We start from the raw sequence: 18685 nt of genomic DNA on the forward strand, positions 1-18685 counted from the left end.
GTGTGTGTGTGCACGTGTGCACACACCTACATGCCTGTGTGGCTGTTTATTCAAGAACATAATTCAGGAATGTGGCTGCTCCTATTGACACAGATGAAAGGAAATTTATATCAAGGAGAAATCCTAGCATATCTGTAGCAGGGGAATGTGGTGAGCAGACATTTTACAGAATTCTAGAAGCATTCACTCAGAAGCTGCCTCCAAGCCTTCACTGCTTTTTGAGGGGGTCACCACAACTCCAGCCTCAGAATCTGACTCCTTTGGGCTTTCCTGCCAGTGGATAGAGCTCAGCCAGCTTGGCCAGAAGAAGCCCTGGAGAGCAAGAGCTGGAGGCTGCCTGAGGGAGGGAAGAGGAGACCTGGGGAAAGACAGCCTTTTTTGGGACTCTCTGGGCCCAGCTGGGTCTCCAGGGTGCAATCTGAATCCTGAAGCTGTTGCCAGCCCCTTGGGAAATGCTGCTGCCCCCTCTTTGTCCTTTCTCAGTTTCTTAAGGGCCAGGGAAGTCACAGGATGGGTCTGGAATATGGCTATGGTGCCCAGGTTGGTGGTGCCACCAGCTAAGGTGACTCCTGGTTCAAGCTGACTTGAAGTCACAGTGAAACCCTTCTCTGCCCCATGGCCAGCTGCCCAGCTCTTGCCATGAAGGCATGGAAAATGGCAGCAGCTGTAGCCATGTTTTTGGGAGTGGGGAGACAGGAACCAGCAGAGGAGGCCTAAGTTGTAGCTGAAGGTCCCAGGACTCTTCTTGTTAACCAAGAGCCATTTAGCTATAACTGATGAATGGATGGTCTCCTTGTGATTGTCATTGGATTGGCTGGCTGAACAGCAGCCTGTCACAGAAAGTGAGATGGGAGGTGCCTCTGTGCTCCTCAGGGTCTTCTTGGTGGCTGTCACAGAATGTGGCCTGCTGAGTCGGGATAGGGTCCTTGTGAATGGTGTGCTATCTAACCTCTCTGTTCTCTTCCCTGACTCACTGATGCGCATGCCACCCCACATTCCCCCCCCCCCACCCAAGAGAAACCTGCTGCCACTTGAGTGCCCCCTACTGGGAAGCGAGTGGTCACCTCTTCCTCCACCTTGCCTACCCTTCTGCTCCTCATTCCACAGCGAGGGGGAGTCAGATGTGGACTCAGAGCTGGAGGACCGGGTCGACGGGGTCAAGTCATGGTTGTCGAAAAACAAGGGGCCTTCCAAGGCAGCTTCCGATGATGGCAGCTTGAAGAGTTCCAGGTGAGCATGTGGCCTTGAGCTGGGAGGAGGAGCTACCTCGTGCCCCAGGGATGGCTGAGCAGCGCCTCCATCCAAAGAGAGCAGGCCTCACGCCACCTGCATCTCTTGCCTGGCATGCGCATGTGTGTGAGTGTGTGTGAGGGAGGGGCCCAAGCGCGCCACTGGTGTGTGGAATGAGCACAGGAGGCTCGGTTTCTTCTCAGTCAGGGTCTGCATTCCTAGGTGATATTTTCCTACCAGGCTCCAAGCTTTGGTTTGGTATAGGTTTAACTTCATCCCCACTTATCATTCAACAAATGTTGATTGAACTACCTGATAGTTTGCGTCCTTGGAATCAAGACTTGCTTGGGGCGCAGGGGGACTCTGGATCCCACAACACCAGAGAGGGTCATCCTGGGCCAGCTCTGGACCTCTGAGGTCTTAACAGGAATAGCAGCAAAAAAGGCACCACTTTCCCTGACTCCCTGTCACAGCTACATTCTGTCTTTCTCTGCCCATTCTCTCCTTTCTCCAGTCTTTTCACTGCCCCCTCAAGCTTTCTGCTAATGCCCATCCACTGGAGGAACTTGCTCCCCTGTTTTCCAGCTGAGTCACAGTCTTCTGATCACACAGACAGCTACCCTTGGAATCCAGATTCCACTGTCCCCATCCCTCACCTACTGGCCAGTGTGGCAGCAGGGAGGGAGAGCCGTCCTGGGCTCCCTCCCCTCTGGTGGCCACTTCCCTGCTGCTCCCCAACCCCCCCACACACACACTCTGTTCCTCCCCCACTCAGAGCCATCCTAACCCCCACCCTTCCTCACCCCTCCAAGAGACAGCAGGTGGGCTGGGTAGAAAAAGGAATTGCCCTCCTTCTCCAGCTCCCCTGAGGCCCCTGCCCACGTCCAGCCCATCACCACCAGCTCCCAGCCAGGGCCCCTCTAATTGGCTTAATTTATTCGGCCCAACAACATTTTGTTATTGCAGATAATGCCGCCTTCCCCGCCCCACTGCCGTCCACCACTGCGTGGCAGGAGGCTCCAGGTAGTTGACAATGAAATAAATTGAACTAAACGTTTTAGAGGGGGAAAAGTGATGAAATAGAACAATAGTCTAATTTACATGACATTCTCCATGAAGCTATTTTCACTGACGCAAATTATTTTGCTTCATTTCCTCCGATGCTCTCACGGCCACTTTCCAGGGCTGCTGTCGATTTCTCCTCCTCTCTCCTCCCTCCCCGTGTCTTTATTCTCTAGGTTTAACGCTTGTGCCTCTCTCTCTTTCTCTCTCTCTCATTCTGTCTTTGCTCCCCCTAATCCATTACTGGTTCTTTCCTCCCCGGCCTCACTCCTCCCTCAGAACGGCCCTCAACACCCTCGGGAAGGAGGGCAAGGGGACGGAGGAGAGGCCGGCCTCGGTGCTGAGCTCCCTGAGCTATCGGAAGCGGCTCACGCTGAAGGACTCCATCGGGGGCACTGGCGACGAGGATTCGCTCTTCACCACCCTGAGCGAGAGGGCAGCCTCCCCCGAGAGGCCCCCACGGAAGGGCCGCACAGGCACCAGGGAGGAGCCAAGCCAGGGCAGGAAGTCTGAGGAGCCTGAGGAGTGTGGATCCATTTTCTCTGAGGTCAGGAGCCTTGCCAGCCGGGGGCTGGAGAAGCGCTGGGGCTCTGACTTTGACCGGGCCTCGGCCGTCTCTGCACCAGTCAGCCGGGCCTCCTCGGCCACACGGCGCGGCTCTGGGGAGGACGGGGCCCGCTCCTCCATGAGCTTCTCACTGTCAGGCTCACCCAGTTCCCGTCGCAGCACTTCCCGGCTCGACAGCCTGTCAAAGACCCTCAGCCCTTCCTTGAGCCGGGCCTCAGGCCTCGGCCGGGAGAGCCCTGATTCCCGCCTGTCCCTGGGCCGAAGCTGTCTGGATGAATGGGATGATGGAGCCAGTGTGGCCTTGAGTGAGGCCCACTCGCAGTTCAGCCACCCATCACTGGCCCGAAGTCTGTCGGTGCCACCCCAGCCACGTGTCTCAGCCTCTGCCACGGATGAACCTCTCGGCTCCAGCGTCCGCCCCGTCAGCCGTCACTCCTACCTGGACCCAGACCTGGAGGCTGCCATCAATGAGGTCTTGAGCTACAAACCTGTCCCGTTCCAACGGAGCCGGCTGGAGCCTGACTCCGAGGAAGATGACCGGAAGAGCACCCAGAGTGTCCGGAGTGCCCGACTGGACCTCCCAGAGCGAGCCACCAGCATCCGCCGCTCAGCCTCTGCTGCCGATGTCTCTCGGTCCCGCAGCAGCCGGAAGAGCCGGAGCAGGAGAAGGAGCAGGTCCAGCTCCAGCTCCACTTCCAGCTCAGAAGATTCCTCGGAGTATAAGCAGAGGAAGAAGGGGCGCTCTCGAAAGAGCAAGAAGAAGTCCAAATCGAGAAGAAAGAGAACGGAGACAGAGTCTGATTCCTCCTCATCAACATCCAGTGGCTCCACTGTCTCAAGCCACAGCCGCTCGAGCGTGAAGAAGGGCCCGGCTGGAGAAAATGAGGAGGCCGGGCAGGCGCGCCAGCAGTCACGGAAGGAGGAGAAGAAGCGCAAGAAGGCGGTGGACAGCCTGATGATGCGGTACCTGTACCGGCCCGAGAGCGACTAGCGTAGTAGGTGGCTCCTGGTTTGGAGTGCAGCATGGCGTGTGCCACTCTGTGAACTAACGTGCTCCCGCCCCACTCGCCACCACCTAGGCCCCTCCTGTGTTCCTCTTAGCAGGCCTGGCCTCAGAGAGCCTCCTGGCTACCTCGGAGAGCAGGGGCCAGCTAAGCTAGTCAGTCATTCGGAGCTCTGAGCCCAGTCAGCTGAACTTGATGATGATGTCAATCACAGCTCCCACTTACCCAGTCCTTACCCTGGCCAGGGACCCTTCTGGATATTTGCCACGCTTTATTTACTTAATCCACACACTAACCCCATAACAACATCTGATTAGTCCCATTTTATAGAAGAGAACACTGAGGCTCAGGGAGGTTAAGTCACTTGCCAAGGTCATACAGCTGGGAAGTGATAGCGCCGAGGTCTGAATGGACTCTGCAACTTGTCCTTAACCAGTCCTCCACAGCCCAAGGCAGAGCACGTGGGCAAAATGCTCACTGTGTGTGCCCAGTAGCACCCATGCAGGAGTTTTCGTCCATAGCCCTCATAGGCTGATCCCCAAGGTGTGAGCTGGTGTGTCAGTGGCCATCAGTTATTATGGGGCCTTTTGCTCAACTGCCCCAGGCCCTGCAATGCCACCTTCCTCCCTGGCATGGATCTCAAGGCTAGGAATGCAAGTCTCACAGGGCTGCAGCCCCCACAGCACCGCACCCTGCAACAGACCTGGAGATGCCTGACTCCCGCCCCAGCCCACCCACCTGAAGCCCACACATGGGCGTCACCTTGTCTCTGCTGTCTTGTAAAGTTTTAATGAATAGAAATTAGCAGCTGCTGAGTGACAGCTCCCTCCTGGCTCTCCTGCCTCCCCCAGTCTTCTCACTGCAGGGAGGGTGATCTAGCAGTTAGGCCCTTCTGCCCACAACCCCCTCAGAAGAAAGGCGAAGACTGACTCATTGGAATCACATTGTTGCAGTTTCCCTGGTGGGTGGTGACATTTGGATCACCCTGGTTATGTGAAGCTGTTTTCTGCGTGGTACCCTCCCAGGGCAAGCTTGCTGCTTCCCAGGAGGTCTGACCCCAGAGTGCAGCCTCCTGGGGTACGGGCCATGTTTCCCAGATGCATGAACTAACACACACCATTCGCGTGCTTGTGGGCTTCTTGTGCAGTGGAGCAGCTGGACAAGTACACTGCCTGGCTGGGTTGTACCAAAAAGGACCAGTTACGTTTTAAGGAAGGAAGCAAGAGGAAGTGAATGTTACCTGCAGCTGTTTGGAGATGGGGGATGGGATGGGATTAGACGGGATGGGATGAGGGAGGAGGAACTTGAACCCAGACCAGGCTCATGGCCAACTCAGATTCCTCAGGCCTGAGCTGCTCTAGCTCTTGGGCTCACCGCTGCTCTGTCGCTTCCCCCATGTGGCAGATGCTTGCCGGGTGCTCTGGGCAGAGCAGGAAGCATCTCAATTGAACTAGGGAGCTGTTGTCAGCTCCACAGTGAGAAAAGCGGGGAGTCATAATATTGTGTCTACCACCTCAGCCTTCCCCTCAGCAGCCCCACTGAGTGTCCTGCTCCCCCAGGGCAGGATGTCAGTTGATAGACTGTGGGGGGAGGTTTGGAAAGCAGAGAGGGCCAGGCCCTTCTGAGCACTGCACTTCTAGCTGAAGAGGGAGACATGGGCCCAGCCAACCAACCCACGCTGACCAGCGGCTGGTGGATTTCAGACCCCAGTGCCCTCAGACCGTTGTCACCCTTGACCCGACAACCAGCAAGAACAAAAACGTAAAGCCTGTTTCTTCCCCCAGCCACCAGCACAGTTCCTCTTGTCCACAGGAAAACAGGAGTAGTCCTGAAACCCTACACGCCACCACCTCCAAGGAGGATTGATTCACTGCGGGTAGAGTGGGCACCAAGCCAGAAGCTAGCCAAACAACGCAGAGCCAGCCAGAGGAGGACAGGGGAGGGAGGACCTGGGTGGACTCAGCATGAACTGGCTTTGGGTGGATAAACTGCTAAGAGTGGGGGCGGGGGCGGAGTGGTGGCTTAGCTTCCCATCTGGTGGTGGGGACCAGTGAGAATTCAGAACACGAACGTATCCATAGCTCCATAGCGAAGGCAAGGCTTCAGAACACGAACGTATCCATAGCTCCATAGCGAAGGCAAGGGGCGGGGGCTGCCACCCTGGGCTCGCCCAGCGGGAATTAGCTTATGTACCAAATTGTTTGTGACAGCGTTGAGCAGGAGACACTGGTTTGTGGGGAGGAAAGCTTTTTAAACAATTTGGTTAAAATGCTCCAATTGCCAGCCTTGACTCTTGCCCCAGGGAGGGCACTGGCTGCCTGCTGTTGGCTCTCTGGCAGCAGCAGTAGTAGAACCCTGAAGGAGACTGGCCGAAGAGCACCCAAGGAAGCAGCAAGGGGGTCTTGTGGCTCCACAGAGCAGGGGAGAGGCGTGGAGTTTCCCCTCCCCAGCCGCCTGCGCCACGGGGCCCAGCATCCGGATCGGACAGCGTTGAAACCTGGCTGTCAGTTATCCGGCTGCCTGCCTGGCAGACACAGGAATGTGGGAGTGGGGGCTGTGGCCCCACTCTGAGGAGAGGAGCACCCCAGGGCTCTCCAGCCATGCCCCATTTGCATGTGGGTCCCAGCCCTGGCATCTGGCCGGCCCACTCTGCCCACAAGATAACCCCACTGTCTTTCCACAAAGCCGGTCCTTCCTGTGCCGACAGCAGACCTTAGCACTGGATGCCCAGAAAGTCTGTCTAAAAAATGAAGATAAAACCAGGCTCCCACTAATTTAGAATTCAAACAACCCAAAAGCTAAAATAACCCCAATTTTTTCTGTGTTGCACAGTCATCATTGAGCTTTATAATTTTGTCCCTGAGACACCCCAGAGTCCTTAAGTGCCTTCGGCCCATCAAAGTAAGACTCATTTATGTTCAGTCTAGTTTGTATTAAATGTGTTTTGTGCTATTCTGATTCCTTTAAAAATGGTAATTCATTCATGAGAAATACGATAACTGTTAACCAGACTGCCCCATTCCTGAGCCATTTTGCATAATTGAACATGTATTCTATCAGGCTCCTTCTCCCCAGGGAGAGAGAGAAAGCCCTGTCTTTACGCACCCCCTGGGCTCTCACCCAGGCCAGCGGGGAGAATTCAGGTTTGGGCTTGTTTTCTCCTCAGTTCACCCAACTGAGGGGCAAGGGGGAGTCATCAAAAGGCTTTGAGGTCTAAGAGTTCCAGGTTCAAATTTACATACTGGCTGTGCAGCCTTGGGCAAGATGCTCCACCTCTTTGAACCAGCTTCCTCTGACATGTCATGGGGTTGTGAAGAATGAGACAGCATATCCGGAGTGCCTGGGACAGTCGCGCACACACAGGAAGTACCCAATGACCAAATCCTGTTGTCACCACAGTTGGAAAAGCTAAGGATGTGGTTCTTTCTTGCAGAGTCCTGTTTCCTCCTCTTTGGGTTTGGGGATAGAAGAACTTCAGAACTTTGGAAGAGCTAGGAAACAAGGGCCCTCCTCAGATTCTGAAATCAGAATTGTAGGCAGTGGGGTCACAGAATTCCTGTTTATCCCAGGGGGAGCTCTCTAGGATCTGGAAGTAGGGCTGTGTCCCTGGATGTGCTGGGCAGGGACCCACTGAGTGCAGGGCACTGGTAGGGTGGAGCCACCCTGGGCTGCATTTTCTCCAAGAGTGTCAAAATTATAGTGCACTTGAACTGGCAGAGGCAGCGGAGGCAGGAGGGGCAGGGGAGGGCGGCTCCAAGGCTTTGGGAAAGAAAGAGAAGAGAAGTTGACTGGAGCTGGATGAGGTCCCATCCTTGCTCGATGCCATGAGCCTGCTCCATCCAGGGGTAATGCTTCCTCACATCTTGGTGCGGGGGTAGCTGGGGACTGCCGGTGACTGATGAAAACTCTGCAGGTTGGGTTACGGTTCCAAGAAAGGGACAGCTCTGCCACCCTGAAGCAGAGGTCTTGCCAGTCCTATTTCCTGAGTCTCCATTCCTTGTGGTGAGCGAGGATGCCATGGTCAAGGGCAGAAATTCTCACAGACCTTAGGAAAACCTGATTAGGAGAAGGGGTTAAGATCTGGGGGTATTCCATGAGGAAAGGCCCTTCTTCTTAGCAGGACTCTTGTTAGAAATAACTGTACCTTAGATAAGTTCTAGTCGTATAATCACCAAAGCCTACAGTCTCTAAGTCAGTGTGTCCATGGGCCACCTGCATCAGAACCTTCTGGGAAGGGAGTTGAAAATGCAGAATTCCTGGGTTCCACCCAAAAGCTATCAAATCCAAAGTTCTCAAGGGAACTTTTCTCAAGGGAAGTTCTCAAGTTCTCAGGAATCTGCCGCTGATTCTTACGCGCACACAGGTCTCAGACCCACTGCTCCACGGCATCACTTTCCTCAGAGTTTTCAAAGCTTTCAGAGTCAAAACAATGTGCTCCTTTCTCTTACTGACCTGAGTGTCTTCTGGGAAAGCCAGGGAAGGTTTTACTTCTCCATTTGTGGCTTTGGGGGAACGCTATGACAGGGCTTGTGGGCCTCCCTAGGCCCGAAGGCTTTGGTGCCAAAGGGTAGGAGTGTCAGTCCTCTCTGACCTCATTCCTCTCTCCCTGCAGCCCCACCAGCTACTGGAAGTCCCCTGCCCCTGACCGGTCAGACGAGGAGCACGACCCTCCGGACAGCACTGCCAGGCCCCGATACTCCCACAACTATCTGAGTGACAGCGACACAGAGGCCAAGCCAATGGAAACCAACCCATAGCCCAGGGGAGTGGTCCACACCATCCCACGCCACGGCCTACTGCTGCCATGGCGCAGGAAATGGCGGGGCACAGGTCTCCCCACCTGACTGCGGATCTGCATGGGAAACACCGAACCCTCTTCGGTCAGGGGGCTTCCCAGGCTGCGGGTGGCTGACGTCTCCACATGGAAGAGGTGGGGGGAAGAGGAGCTTCTGAAAAGAGAACTTTTTGCTCCTTCTGCCTCCAAAACGCCACACTCTTGGCTTCTACCTTGGGCCACCGTGGGCAGTGGCAGGTGGCTCGGCACTGCATGGAGCCAGCAAGTTGACCTCCATCTCAGCCCCCTGCTCAGGGACGGTGGACAGATTGCCTACTGGGACTTTCTGGGTTGCTGGGTCCATGGGGAGGAGTTAGGGGCAGGAACAGCAATTCCTTCCCCCTGGCTTGGGGCGAGGGCTTTCTCTTCTCAGTGCCTGCTGTCTTTTTACTTTTTAATTTAAATACCCAACCTCTCCATCACAGCTGCATCCCTGAGAGTGGGAGGGAGCTGCAGTGGCAGCTGGGACCGCGGGGAGTGAGTAGGGGAATCTCATCTCCACTCTTCAGAGAGCAGTCCTTTCTCTGTGCAGCTGGAGAAACCGATGAGCAGAGCTGGGTCTGCGTGGGGAGGGGCTCTCAGGTGCTTCTGGGTTTGGGCTAAACAAGCCTACAGAGACAGAGGTGCATGGGTACCATCCGGAACTTCCAGCCCCCAGCCCTCTTCGTCTCATCAGTGTGTTAAGTGCAATGACCTACTTAAGAGTAAACCCATTCCACCTACACCACTTCGGGGCTTATCCAAGCACTGCCTCCCTCCCACTCTGTCCGGGGTGCCTGGACCTTAAGCTCAACTTGAGAGGGAAGGCCTTGGGTTGAGGGCTTGTGATCAGAAGAACTGAAGATGGAAGTTTTGGTCAGTGCTAATGGGTATTAGACATGAGTCCTCACCCTATGTTCTGAGCCTGAGTCATTTTTCTTCCAATCACCCTGCTCCCACACACTTATCCCAGATGTGACAACATGCGGCCTGCCGGTCCCAGCTCCCACCCTAAAGGTTATCCTGCCAACACCACCAGACTTGGGGGCCCAAGGGCAGTGCCTGGTGCCGCTCCCATCTGCTGTCCCCCCCCCCCGCTCTCCTGCAATTGGTTTGTACTCATTGGGCTGTGCTCTCTCTTCCCTGTTTACCTGATGTATGGAAATAAATGTCCTTTTCCTCCTGGCTCTGCCAATTTTCCTGCCTCTTCCTTCAGGCTCAGGTAAAGTCCAGGGTGGTCACGAGGGAGGAGAGTCAGGATTCTAGTGGGGACGTAGGGGAATCGCGCTGGTCTCCAGCCTGCTCTCACGTCAGACCAGTGCCACTCAGAGAGCCTTGGTAGGTCATTTGGGGCAGGCAGAGGAAATGGGATGAGGATTGGTCAAAGAAGACATAACCCCCCCCCTTTTATGTTAAGAGCCTGTGGATTGTAATTTAGGTTGGCAGAGCCGTCCAGGCCACCTCCCACCCTGACCTCCACTTGGGAATGTTGAGGTCCCTCTGATTCTTAAATCTCACCAATTACAGAGATCCTATCTTCTCTAACTTTTTTTTTAAGGGATGGATGCAAGCTGTTTTTATTTTATTTTTATTTTGTTTTTTCCTGAGGAAGATTAGTCCTGGGCTAACATCTGTTGCCAATCTTCCCCTTTTTTTGCTTGAGGAAGATTAGCCCTGAGCTAACAACTGTGCCCATCTTCCTTCACTTTATATGTGGAACACTGCCACAGCATGGCTGAAAAGTGGTGTAGGTCTGCAGCCAGGATCTGAACCTGGGAACCTGGGCCACCAAAGCAGAGCGCACTGAAGTTAACCACTACGCCACAGGGCTGGCCTCTCGATTTTTTTTTTTTTTTAAGTTTAATTGTAGTCATTCCACAGATGACTTTTTGATCAAAACTTGGCAGAACTCTCTCTGGCCCCCAAGCCCAGTGGCCAAAGGGCCACTTGAATAGGCTGGGAGTGCAGGCTTCCCTGCTCAGTCTCTGCCTCGTGACCCAGTCCACACTTGGTGCCCTCACGGACAGCTAAGAAGCAGCTCATGCAGAAGGGCAAGAAACAAATGAGTCCCTCCTCCTCCTCTACCTTCTGTAATGTGACCAGTTCCAATCCCTGCTTGCATAGTGTTTACAGCTGGCCAATCAGACTCCCCTGGTTTGGGTAAGTAGATGGGAAAGGGTATCAGACAGCCCTAATGCCAAGGCTCTGGTGATGTCACCACCCAGAAAGGGAAGGAAGGAGAAAAGACACCCCCAAAATGAGTGGGAGAGAGTGTAAAGTGGGTCCATCTTGAATGAAAGAGACCGCCCCTCTCCACTGCCCCCCAAGGTTGAATAGAGAAGGTAGTAAAAGTGAAGTTATTTATTTTTTTAAACTGCTGGCTCCTCGTGTTCAGTTCTGTCACTCATCTTTCACTCCTGCTTTCAAATAGCTTGGTGCATTTTCTGTTTCTCCCAGAACTAGTAATGACATAGTCCCTGCTACCCATAGACAAGACCCCAACTCTGTTCACCCATGTGACACAGGCGTCTGGTTAACTGGAAAGTCCAACATCAGTCTCCAGTGGCCTGGCCTGGGGCAGAGGGCTTTGTTCGAGTCAGAGAACTTCTATTATTCATTTATCCATTCGCTCAACAGTCATATTTCATAACTGCCTGCTGTGGTCTAGGCTTGGTCTAAGTGCTGGGGATGGATGAGCTCCCCTGCATCATAAAGTGGATATTCTATCGGAGGAGTCAGACACACAACATATGTACCACACCTACCAATATGTGCAAGCTGGGGGTGAGTGGGGAGGAGTAATCATAGTGTTTGTGCTCCAGCGGCTCGTGGATTAGGGCCAGGGCAGACCCAGGTGGAAATAATTACATGAGACATACAGAAGGATGAAGAAGTTACTTTGGGAATATTATGAAGGGAGACACTCACTGCAAGGGGGTGGGGGACGACTGGGAAGGCTTCTAAAAGGAGCTGGTATTTGGAGCTGGGGCTTGAAAGGATAGCACTTCCACAGGTAGATATTGCAGACAGGTGTGCTGGGAAGAAAGCAAACCTTGACCAAAGGCCCTGAGTCCGAGAACAACAGGTGGGGGTAGGGAAGTCCACAGGCCGCCTGGGGAAGCCAGACAGCACCTCACATGATCAGCGCTTCTCCAAGCTGCAGCAAAGCCCCTCCGCCACGGTGCTGGGCTCCGGGCTGGGAGACGGAGGCAATTCCCTCAGCACCAACTCCCCAGGGGAGTCCAGGGGCCTGCAGGGCCATCAAAACCCATCTCTATTTTGGGGGTGCCTTCAGAGGTCTGTGAGCTCCTGCCCTCACCTGTAAACGGGTAGCTCTGGTCCCTAACATGTAAGTGATTCCCGCAAACCAGGCAGCAAGTCTGTCCCTGTGCCAGGCTCAAAGCCGCCTCACTAGGTCCTCCTCTCTAATCTCAGACCCTGGGGATGGCTCTGACTCCTGGATAAGAGGCTTGGGCGGGGACCAAAGCCCTTTGAGGCTCCCCAAGGTACCAAGTCTGTGCCCAGAGACCACAGTGGCATGCAGTGACTCCTGAACTACCTCCTTTTGTCCTGTGTCCTCTTGGCAGATTATGCCAGTTGTCCTTCCCCCCAGGCCCCGCCCCCATGCCTGGTGGCACAGACACTTAGCTATTTGCTCCTTAATTGTCCCCCAGCTAGGCTGCGCAGATGCCGCTCTTTAATCTCTCCTGATAAATGAATTGCGCCGCTCCTTTAATCATATGTTCATATCCAAGCCAATTTGAATCAATTTGGCAGGGAGCGTGTTGCAAGCGATGCCATGACTGCAGCTTCTCCCCCCAGGGCCCCAGAGCCAGCACGTCTGCTGTCCTCATCCTCAGCAGAGAGCCCAGGAGGCCCATTCAGGGAAAGGATCTCCTACCTGAATGGAGGGGACTTTTCAAAGTCAATCCTTCATTCCTGTCCTCCAGGCTGGCCCTTGTGTGACCGCAGGGAGATTGATTCCCAAAGGCCTCAGCAGTGGGAGGGAGGGGGGCGAGTCCACAGCCTTCCTTGGTCACTGAATGAAGGGCCCCATTATCATCCCTGGGAGAAAATGCTGCCTTAAATCTAGCCCGGATCCTCTCTGTTCCCCTTTCATTTCCTCTGAGCTGGTTCTCGGGGAAGGTGGAACACTTCATCACCTTTTACATAGCAACACATTCCAGGCCGGTCTATGATAATTCGTCTTGCCTGCTACTGGCTGCCACCCCAACGCCTTTCATCTTTCCCCAGAAAGTACTCTTTTCTAAATCCTCTGGCCTGATGGGCAGTCCCATGCTCGGTAATGTACCAAGTTCTGCGCGTATGGGGCTGCAGCTTTTTCACCTACGGAGTGTTGTCCACGTGCCCAGTGAAAACAAAAAGAGACGAACAAAACCTGCTAAACTGAGCGCTTCTGCCGCAGGCACTGAGACCTTGGAGCAGGGGCTTACCATCTTGGGCCTCAGTTTCCCCATCTGTAAAACAAGCTGCAATTGCTGGCAAGAACCTTTTGGCTCCTGAGTTCGCAGGAGCCCCTCACTGCTACCAACAGAACCTTCCCCGCCCCGCCCCGCCCCGCCCCGCCCCGGCTTCATCTCCCTCGGTGGGGAGCCAGAAGGACCCACGGGCGGCGCCAGCGGGCGGCTGGATCCCGGTGCTAGGGGAGGGCCGTCTTCTCCCAGCGCGAGGTCTCTCTGGGGTCGGTTCGGTCCAGCAGCCGGGCTGCGCCTCTGAGTCCTCTTCACGTCCTCCCCTTTTCCCTCGCCCGCTCTGCCAGTTCAGGCAAGCGCCCTCGGGTTCACTGGGAGAATGGAGTATATTAGAATATTCATATCTCATTTGCATGACCTCGGCCTCTGGAGCGCCGGGCCTTTGGCTCCGCCCCCGCCTGGAGGTTCTTCCCGAAAGCCACGCCCCTTAAGAGGTTCTTAAGCAGCGGACCCGCCGGCGTTACCCTTTGAGGAGTCCAGAGGCTGAGCACCGGTCTCTGCTTTACTGTTTCCGGCCCTTTTAAGGGCTCTTGGAAGTCCTCGGCAGGAGCTGAGGCTGAGTAGCGACTGGGGCTGATGGGGCCCTTCCTGGCCTGTCACTAGTGACCCATGGGATGAGGAGGATGAAACCAATAATAGTTGCCATTTGTTGACACTTCCTGTGTCTCCAGTGCTTGTGAACTTTATCCACATAATCTCATTTAACCATTATCACAACTCTTTGAAATGTCGTCCCCCTGAGGAAACTGAGGCACAGAGAGCTGACGTCTGTCCTAGCAGGGTCCTCAGCTTGGTTCCAGCAACTGACCAGACGTCCCCAAGCTATTCTGGCCTTGTCAGAGGCAGAAGTTGGACAGGCGAGAAAGCCAAGAATCCCTCTCATGATCCTCATCTCAAATGGCTGTGTACCTGGTATTCAGCAAGGCCTGGCCTTAGGAAGGAAACAATTCTTGGCAATTTGATGGGTAAATGTCAACCTCACATGTGTGTTGCTCCTTACAATTTTCAGAGCATCCCCCGTATATTATCACATTTGTGCTTCACGCGCGCTGTGCCAACAATATGAATAACAGTTCCATATGGCCCGGAATGCATATTTTAAGCTATATTCGCCTCAATCTAATTTCATTACCGTACAACAGAAAAAAGTCCAGACCATTCTCTGAGATTTGATCTGAGAGGAGTGATTTCCAGAGCAGTAGCCATTTTGGAGTTAACAAGGATTTGATTTGTTTATAAGGAATTTTAGATTTGTTTCTTCTAAACAAATTCGTTTAGAAGGAATTTTACAAAGCAATTGAGTTTTCCGTAGTATAAACCCCAGTGACGGGTCATATACATAAGGGAGATTCCAAAAAGGATGTGTGCTTTGCAAGTGAAGTCAGTGACATAAATCTCCCAGTGGAATACTTAAATGCTCAGATAGAATTTGCTTTAGATATCAAAAGTCAGCTATGACAGTTTTACCAAGAAAAAAAACCTCAAAAAGGATATTAAGTTTTGACACCGTCTAGGCAAATTATATTTGAGGTGGCTTAAGAGTCAAAGAGTTTCCACATTTTAATAAATTTTTATATGTTTTGTGCCACATCTATGATCTGACTAGATTAGGAAAAGAAGCAAATGGATTTGGGGAAGACGACGCTAGGGAATTTGAAAGTGGAGAATAAAAAAAAAGGAGTTAAAAAAAAAACCCATCCTGGTTCAGGGAAGATGAAGCCAATAGCTTCAGAAATGTTAGGTCTCTGAAAGACAGGTCAACGCCTGATAACCAGGCAAATATAAAATGGTATGTGTTGAAACAGGCCTCATGGCTCATAATGAATGCTGCGACTGGCATCGGATTCAGGTTGGCACCCTTGCTTGAGGGCTGCTTCTGGCCCCCATGGGAATATCGTCCTCTGGAGAGCAAAGGAGAGTGACCCTCGTGCGCAGCACTACGCCAGAAAGTCTGCACTAAAAGCACAGGTCGCATGGCCTGCCTCTGAGGGTCCTGGAGCTCATCTGTGGGGGCTGTTCTTTCCAGGGGACCACATACTGAGCCGCTGGGCTAGATTTAATAATAGAAAAGAATCTTCTGCTCCCATGAACTGGCAAAATAAGCCTAGAGAACAAACTAGAAAGTGAGGCAGCCTGACAGCTCTGAGAATGGGAACATGTGCACATGACAAACGTACACGTGAAAATACAGATGAGTTAATATGAGAAGGGACCCTGAAAATTAGAAATAGTTTTATTTAGGGATGTGGCGTTACCGATGAAGTATCTGTGCTTATAATATAGAGTTTTCCTACTTTTTTTTAAGTCAGTACAGATGTGTGTCTGTGCCAAACATCAAAGAAGTCCCCCAATTGTCATATTAGTGTGACTATAAGAGCAGCTTCTTTCCCAGCATTTCATATTTAGAAATAGTAGCCTTGGAGGGTAAACCATGTGGCCAAGCTGCCTAGAAACTGCTTTGATCCCTTGCTCAGGGAAAGCCGTTCTTAAAGCCGCAGGCATCTCTTGGCATGGCTGAGAGTGGAAGCTGAAGGGGAACAGATTGGAGGGTGGAACTTGAACAGGCTATTGAGCGGGGAGGAGGGAGAGAAGAGCCTCTCCCCTGCAGCCTGGAGCCCTGCAGGTGACAGGTTCAGGTGAGGAGAGACTGGTGTTGTAGAAGAGACTGGAGATGCAGCGGGGTGAGGAGAAGCCGAAGCCAAGAGTCAAGAAGGTCATTTGGGATATTTTTGTCACACTATACTTTTTTCTTTTCAAGATCTGTCAGGGTGGACATGGCTCAGTGGCCAGACTTTGTGCCTGGCTGATGGATTTGTGCTTCTCACACCTGACTCCCTCTAAGAAGGTTTAGCCCCTTAAGGACAAAGTATTTTCGCTGTTTCAGAGAGTCAAGTGGCCAGGGAGTTCTCGGGGAAAATGAGAAGGGATTGGTATTAGAAGGGGGCGCCTGGCGGTTCAGGCCTTGCAGAAGGTCTGGGAGAAGTCCTCTGGGGCGTGGGGTGATCTTCATCTCCCTCCCCGCCCCCACTCCTTGCTCCCCAGTAGAAATCAGCTACAAATCTCAGCTTGTTGGGAACAGATGGCCTTGGCTGACGAATAAGCCACCGCAGGCTGCTCCACCTGTTCTCGGGCTGGAATAATCAGCTCGAGACAAACATCGGCGCTGAAATAACTCATGGCAGCGGGTGATGAGCAGGCACAGATTCCAAAAATCTCTTAAATAGACCCCCTCCAACTCTCTCCTCTCCCCAGCCCCTAGAGGCCATCAGGGGAAGGTAATGGAGCGGAGAAGACAGATAGAGCCCCAAACCGAGCATGATGCCCGAGCTGGTGGTGCCGAGGGGTTGGGGTGGGGGCGGGGGCCTGGGCAGGGGGGCGGGGCTGAGTTCTGCGTTGCGGAGGGGGCGCGGGGTGGCGCGGTAGGGAACCGTTCACCTCAGCAGGGCGGGAAGCAATTTCTCAAGAGCGTGTGGAGAACGTGGGAATGGTTGGTCCATGTCAGGGACAAGTGTGAGGAGATCTCACCCATCGGAGGTAGTAGAAAACTGAGAATTTGGGATTCATTTGCATTTGTTCATTAAAGGAGTGATATGCAAATGGGATCAAGCTACCAGCGAATCTCTCCTCCGCTCAGACAGCTCTGCCCGCAGCAGCTGGGAGTGGGTGCCTGGGTGCCCGTACTTCTGCGGACTGGTGTTCAGCTTCCCTCCCCTCCTAGATGAAGTCAGCTGGGCTAATGTTCCCTGGCAGAGGCAGACGGTCCCGTCCGGCAGTGGCAGCGCAGGGAAGCAGTGGTGATGGCAGTCGGGCGGTGCCGGCTGAGATGGGGGTCCGGCTCCCGTGGAGTCAGTCAGGAGAGGGCAGGAACCGAGAGAAGAGGACGCTGACTCTTTGCTCTGGGTGCCTCCCAGGCAGCTCCCCTTGGTCCCCCCGCCTGGTCTGGGGCACAGAGGGTGGGGGCTCTGAGGCCTCAGCGGCTATACTAGCCACAGAAGAAGCCTGCAGAGCCTTTGGACTCCCCAGTTGCATCTCTAACTGCCATATATGGTTTCCCGCCAGTGGCCCCTGAGGCCCAGGGGCTGGGAGGACAGAGCCCTCACCCATCATTTAGGGTCACACAAACCTGTTCTCCATGAAGCAGGCTGTGCTCACAGAGATGCCAGGGTGTCCCCTGTCCTGCTGAGTGCCTGGCTCTGTGGCTCTCACCCTGCTGCGTATTTGAAACACTCAAGGAGCTGTTTTTGTTTTGTTTTGTATACAAAAAGTTAAAAGAACAGTATAATGAACTTCTTTATCTATCAAGCAGCTTCAGCAATTGTCAAGACAGCAAATCTTGCTTCATCTACACCTCTGCCTACCTCCCCATTCCCTTCACTGGATTATTCTGAAGCAGACCCCAGATATGACATCACCTTATTAAGAAATACTTTAGTGTCTGTCCCTCAAAACAGAAGAAGACTCTAAAAAAATGTAATCACAATACTCTTAGCACACCTAAAAAAATTATCAATAACTCCTTAACACCAACTAGCCAGTCAATGTTTAAATTTCCCTGATTTTAGTTGATATATTAACAATAAATTATATGAATATAATAATACATAGAATAGAAAGTAATTTCTAATTAAATTAATATATAAATATAAGATATAATAAATTATATTTATGTAAAGTTAGTTTGTTCAAATCAGGATCCAGACAACATTGAGGCGCTTTCTAAGAAATACCGTGCTCAGGGCCTTCTCTCTCAGGGATTCCCTTTTAACCGGCCTTGGGTGGGGCCCAAGGATCATATTTTTTAAAGCTCCCTGGGTGGTTTTAATGTGCAGCCAGGGTTGAGAAATGCTCTCCGTTTCCCTCTGTCAGTTTCCTGCCAACTCCTCCTCAGCCGGCGGCTAAATACCTCTGTGTGCCTCTAGCCAGTGGACCAGGCAGCTCCCACAGCAGTTGGCACCAACGTGCCTACCTGGATGGGTGGAGGGCTGCCCACCTTCTCCAGGCTCCTTTTTAAGGTGGGCTCCACGTCTCTGTAGACACAGCATTCTTTTTCCCTACAAATTCACGTACCACGTGTGCTTGTTCCTATCTCTTTCTCCCCTAATACACGAGGTGCCTGTTCTTGCCTTGCAAGCGTGGCAGATTTTTTTTCGTGAAAATAGCAAAATTCCTGCCTCAGGAAAAAGTGAGAACTTCCCTGGGGGCTGTACTCGTTTGGCTGCTCAAGTGGCTCAGCGCCACGCCGAGCCGTGCGAGGGGCCTGCCGGGGGCCTGGCAGCAGGTGTAAAGGAAACCTGAGACTGAGTGGGACTTGAACCCAGCACATTTCGGGGAATCTACAAAACCTTCTTCTCTTGGAGACGTTGGCCCCAGGAGCGTTTAAGAGTTCACAGCTGTTCGCCCCTGCCTGCCCATGGCTTCTGCTTCTGTTCGCTCCCTGGCCCCTCCACTCCGCCTGCCTTTTGGATTTGTTCCTCCCTCCTGTGTCCCCCACTCCACGCCTCACTGAATGTTGGTGA

General features: G+C 53.2%; 1 protein-coding gene across 17 annotated transcripts in view; it reads left to right on the plus strand.

Moving 5' to 3' along the window:
* The window catches only part of MYO18A (myosin XVIIIA), a 94371-nt gene extending 84510 nt beyond the window's left edge, over positions 1-9861 (plus strand). For 12 of the 17 annotated variants that reach the window (XM_046675735.1, XM_046675742.1, XM_046675739.1 and 9 more), the window contains 3 exons: positions 1108-1230; positions 2572-3854; positions 8476-8614. In XM_046675735.1, the coding sequence (XP_046531691.1) occupies positions 1108-1230; positions 2572-3850 (1402 nt within the window). In that variant the 3' untranslated portion in view covers positions 3851-3854; positions 8476-8614. Of the gene's footprint in view, positions 1-1107; positions 1231-2571; positions 3859-8475 lie in introns of all 17 variants that reach the window. The other 5 variants (XM_046675750.1, XM_046675752.1, XM_046675751.1 and 2 more) reach the window with 2 other exon arrangements.
* Positions 9862-18685: the final 8824 nt, after the last annotated feature.

This window comes from Equus quagga, chromosome 11, assembly GCF_021613505.1.
Source record: "Equus quagga isolate Etosha38 chromosome 11, UCLA_HA_Equagga_1.0, whole genome shotgun sequence".
Lineage (NCBI taxonomy): Eukaryota > Metazoa > Chordata > Mammalia > Perissodactyla > Equidae > Equus > Equus quagga.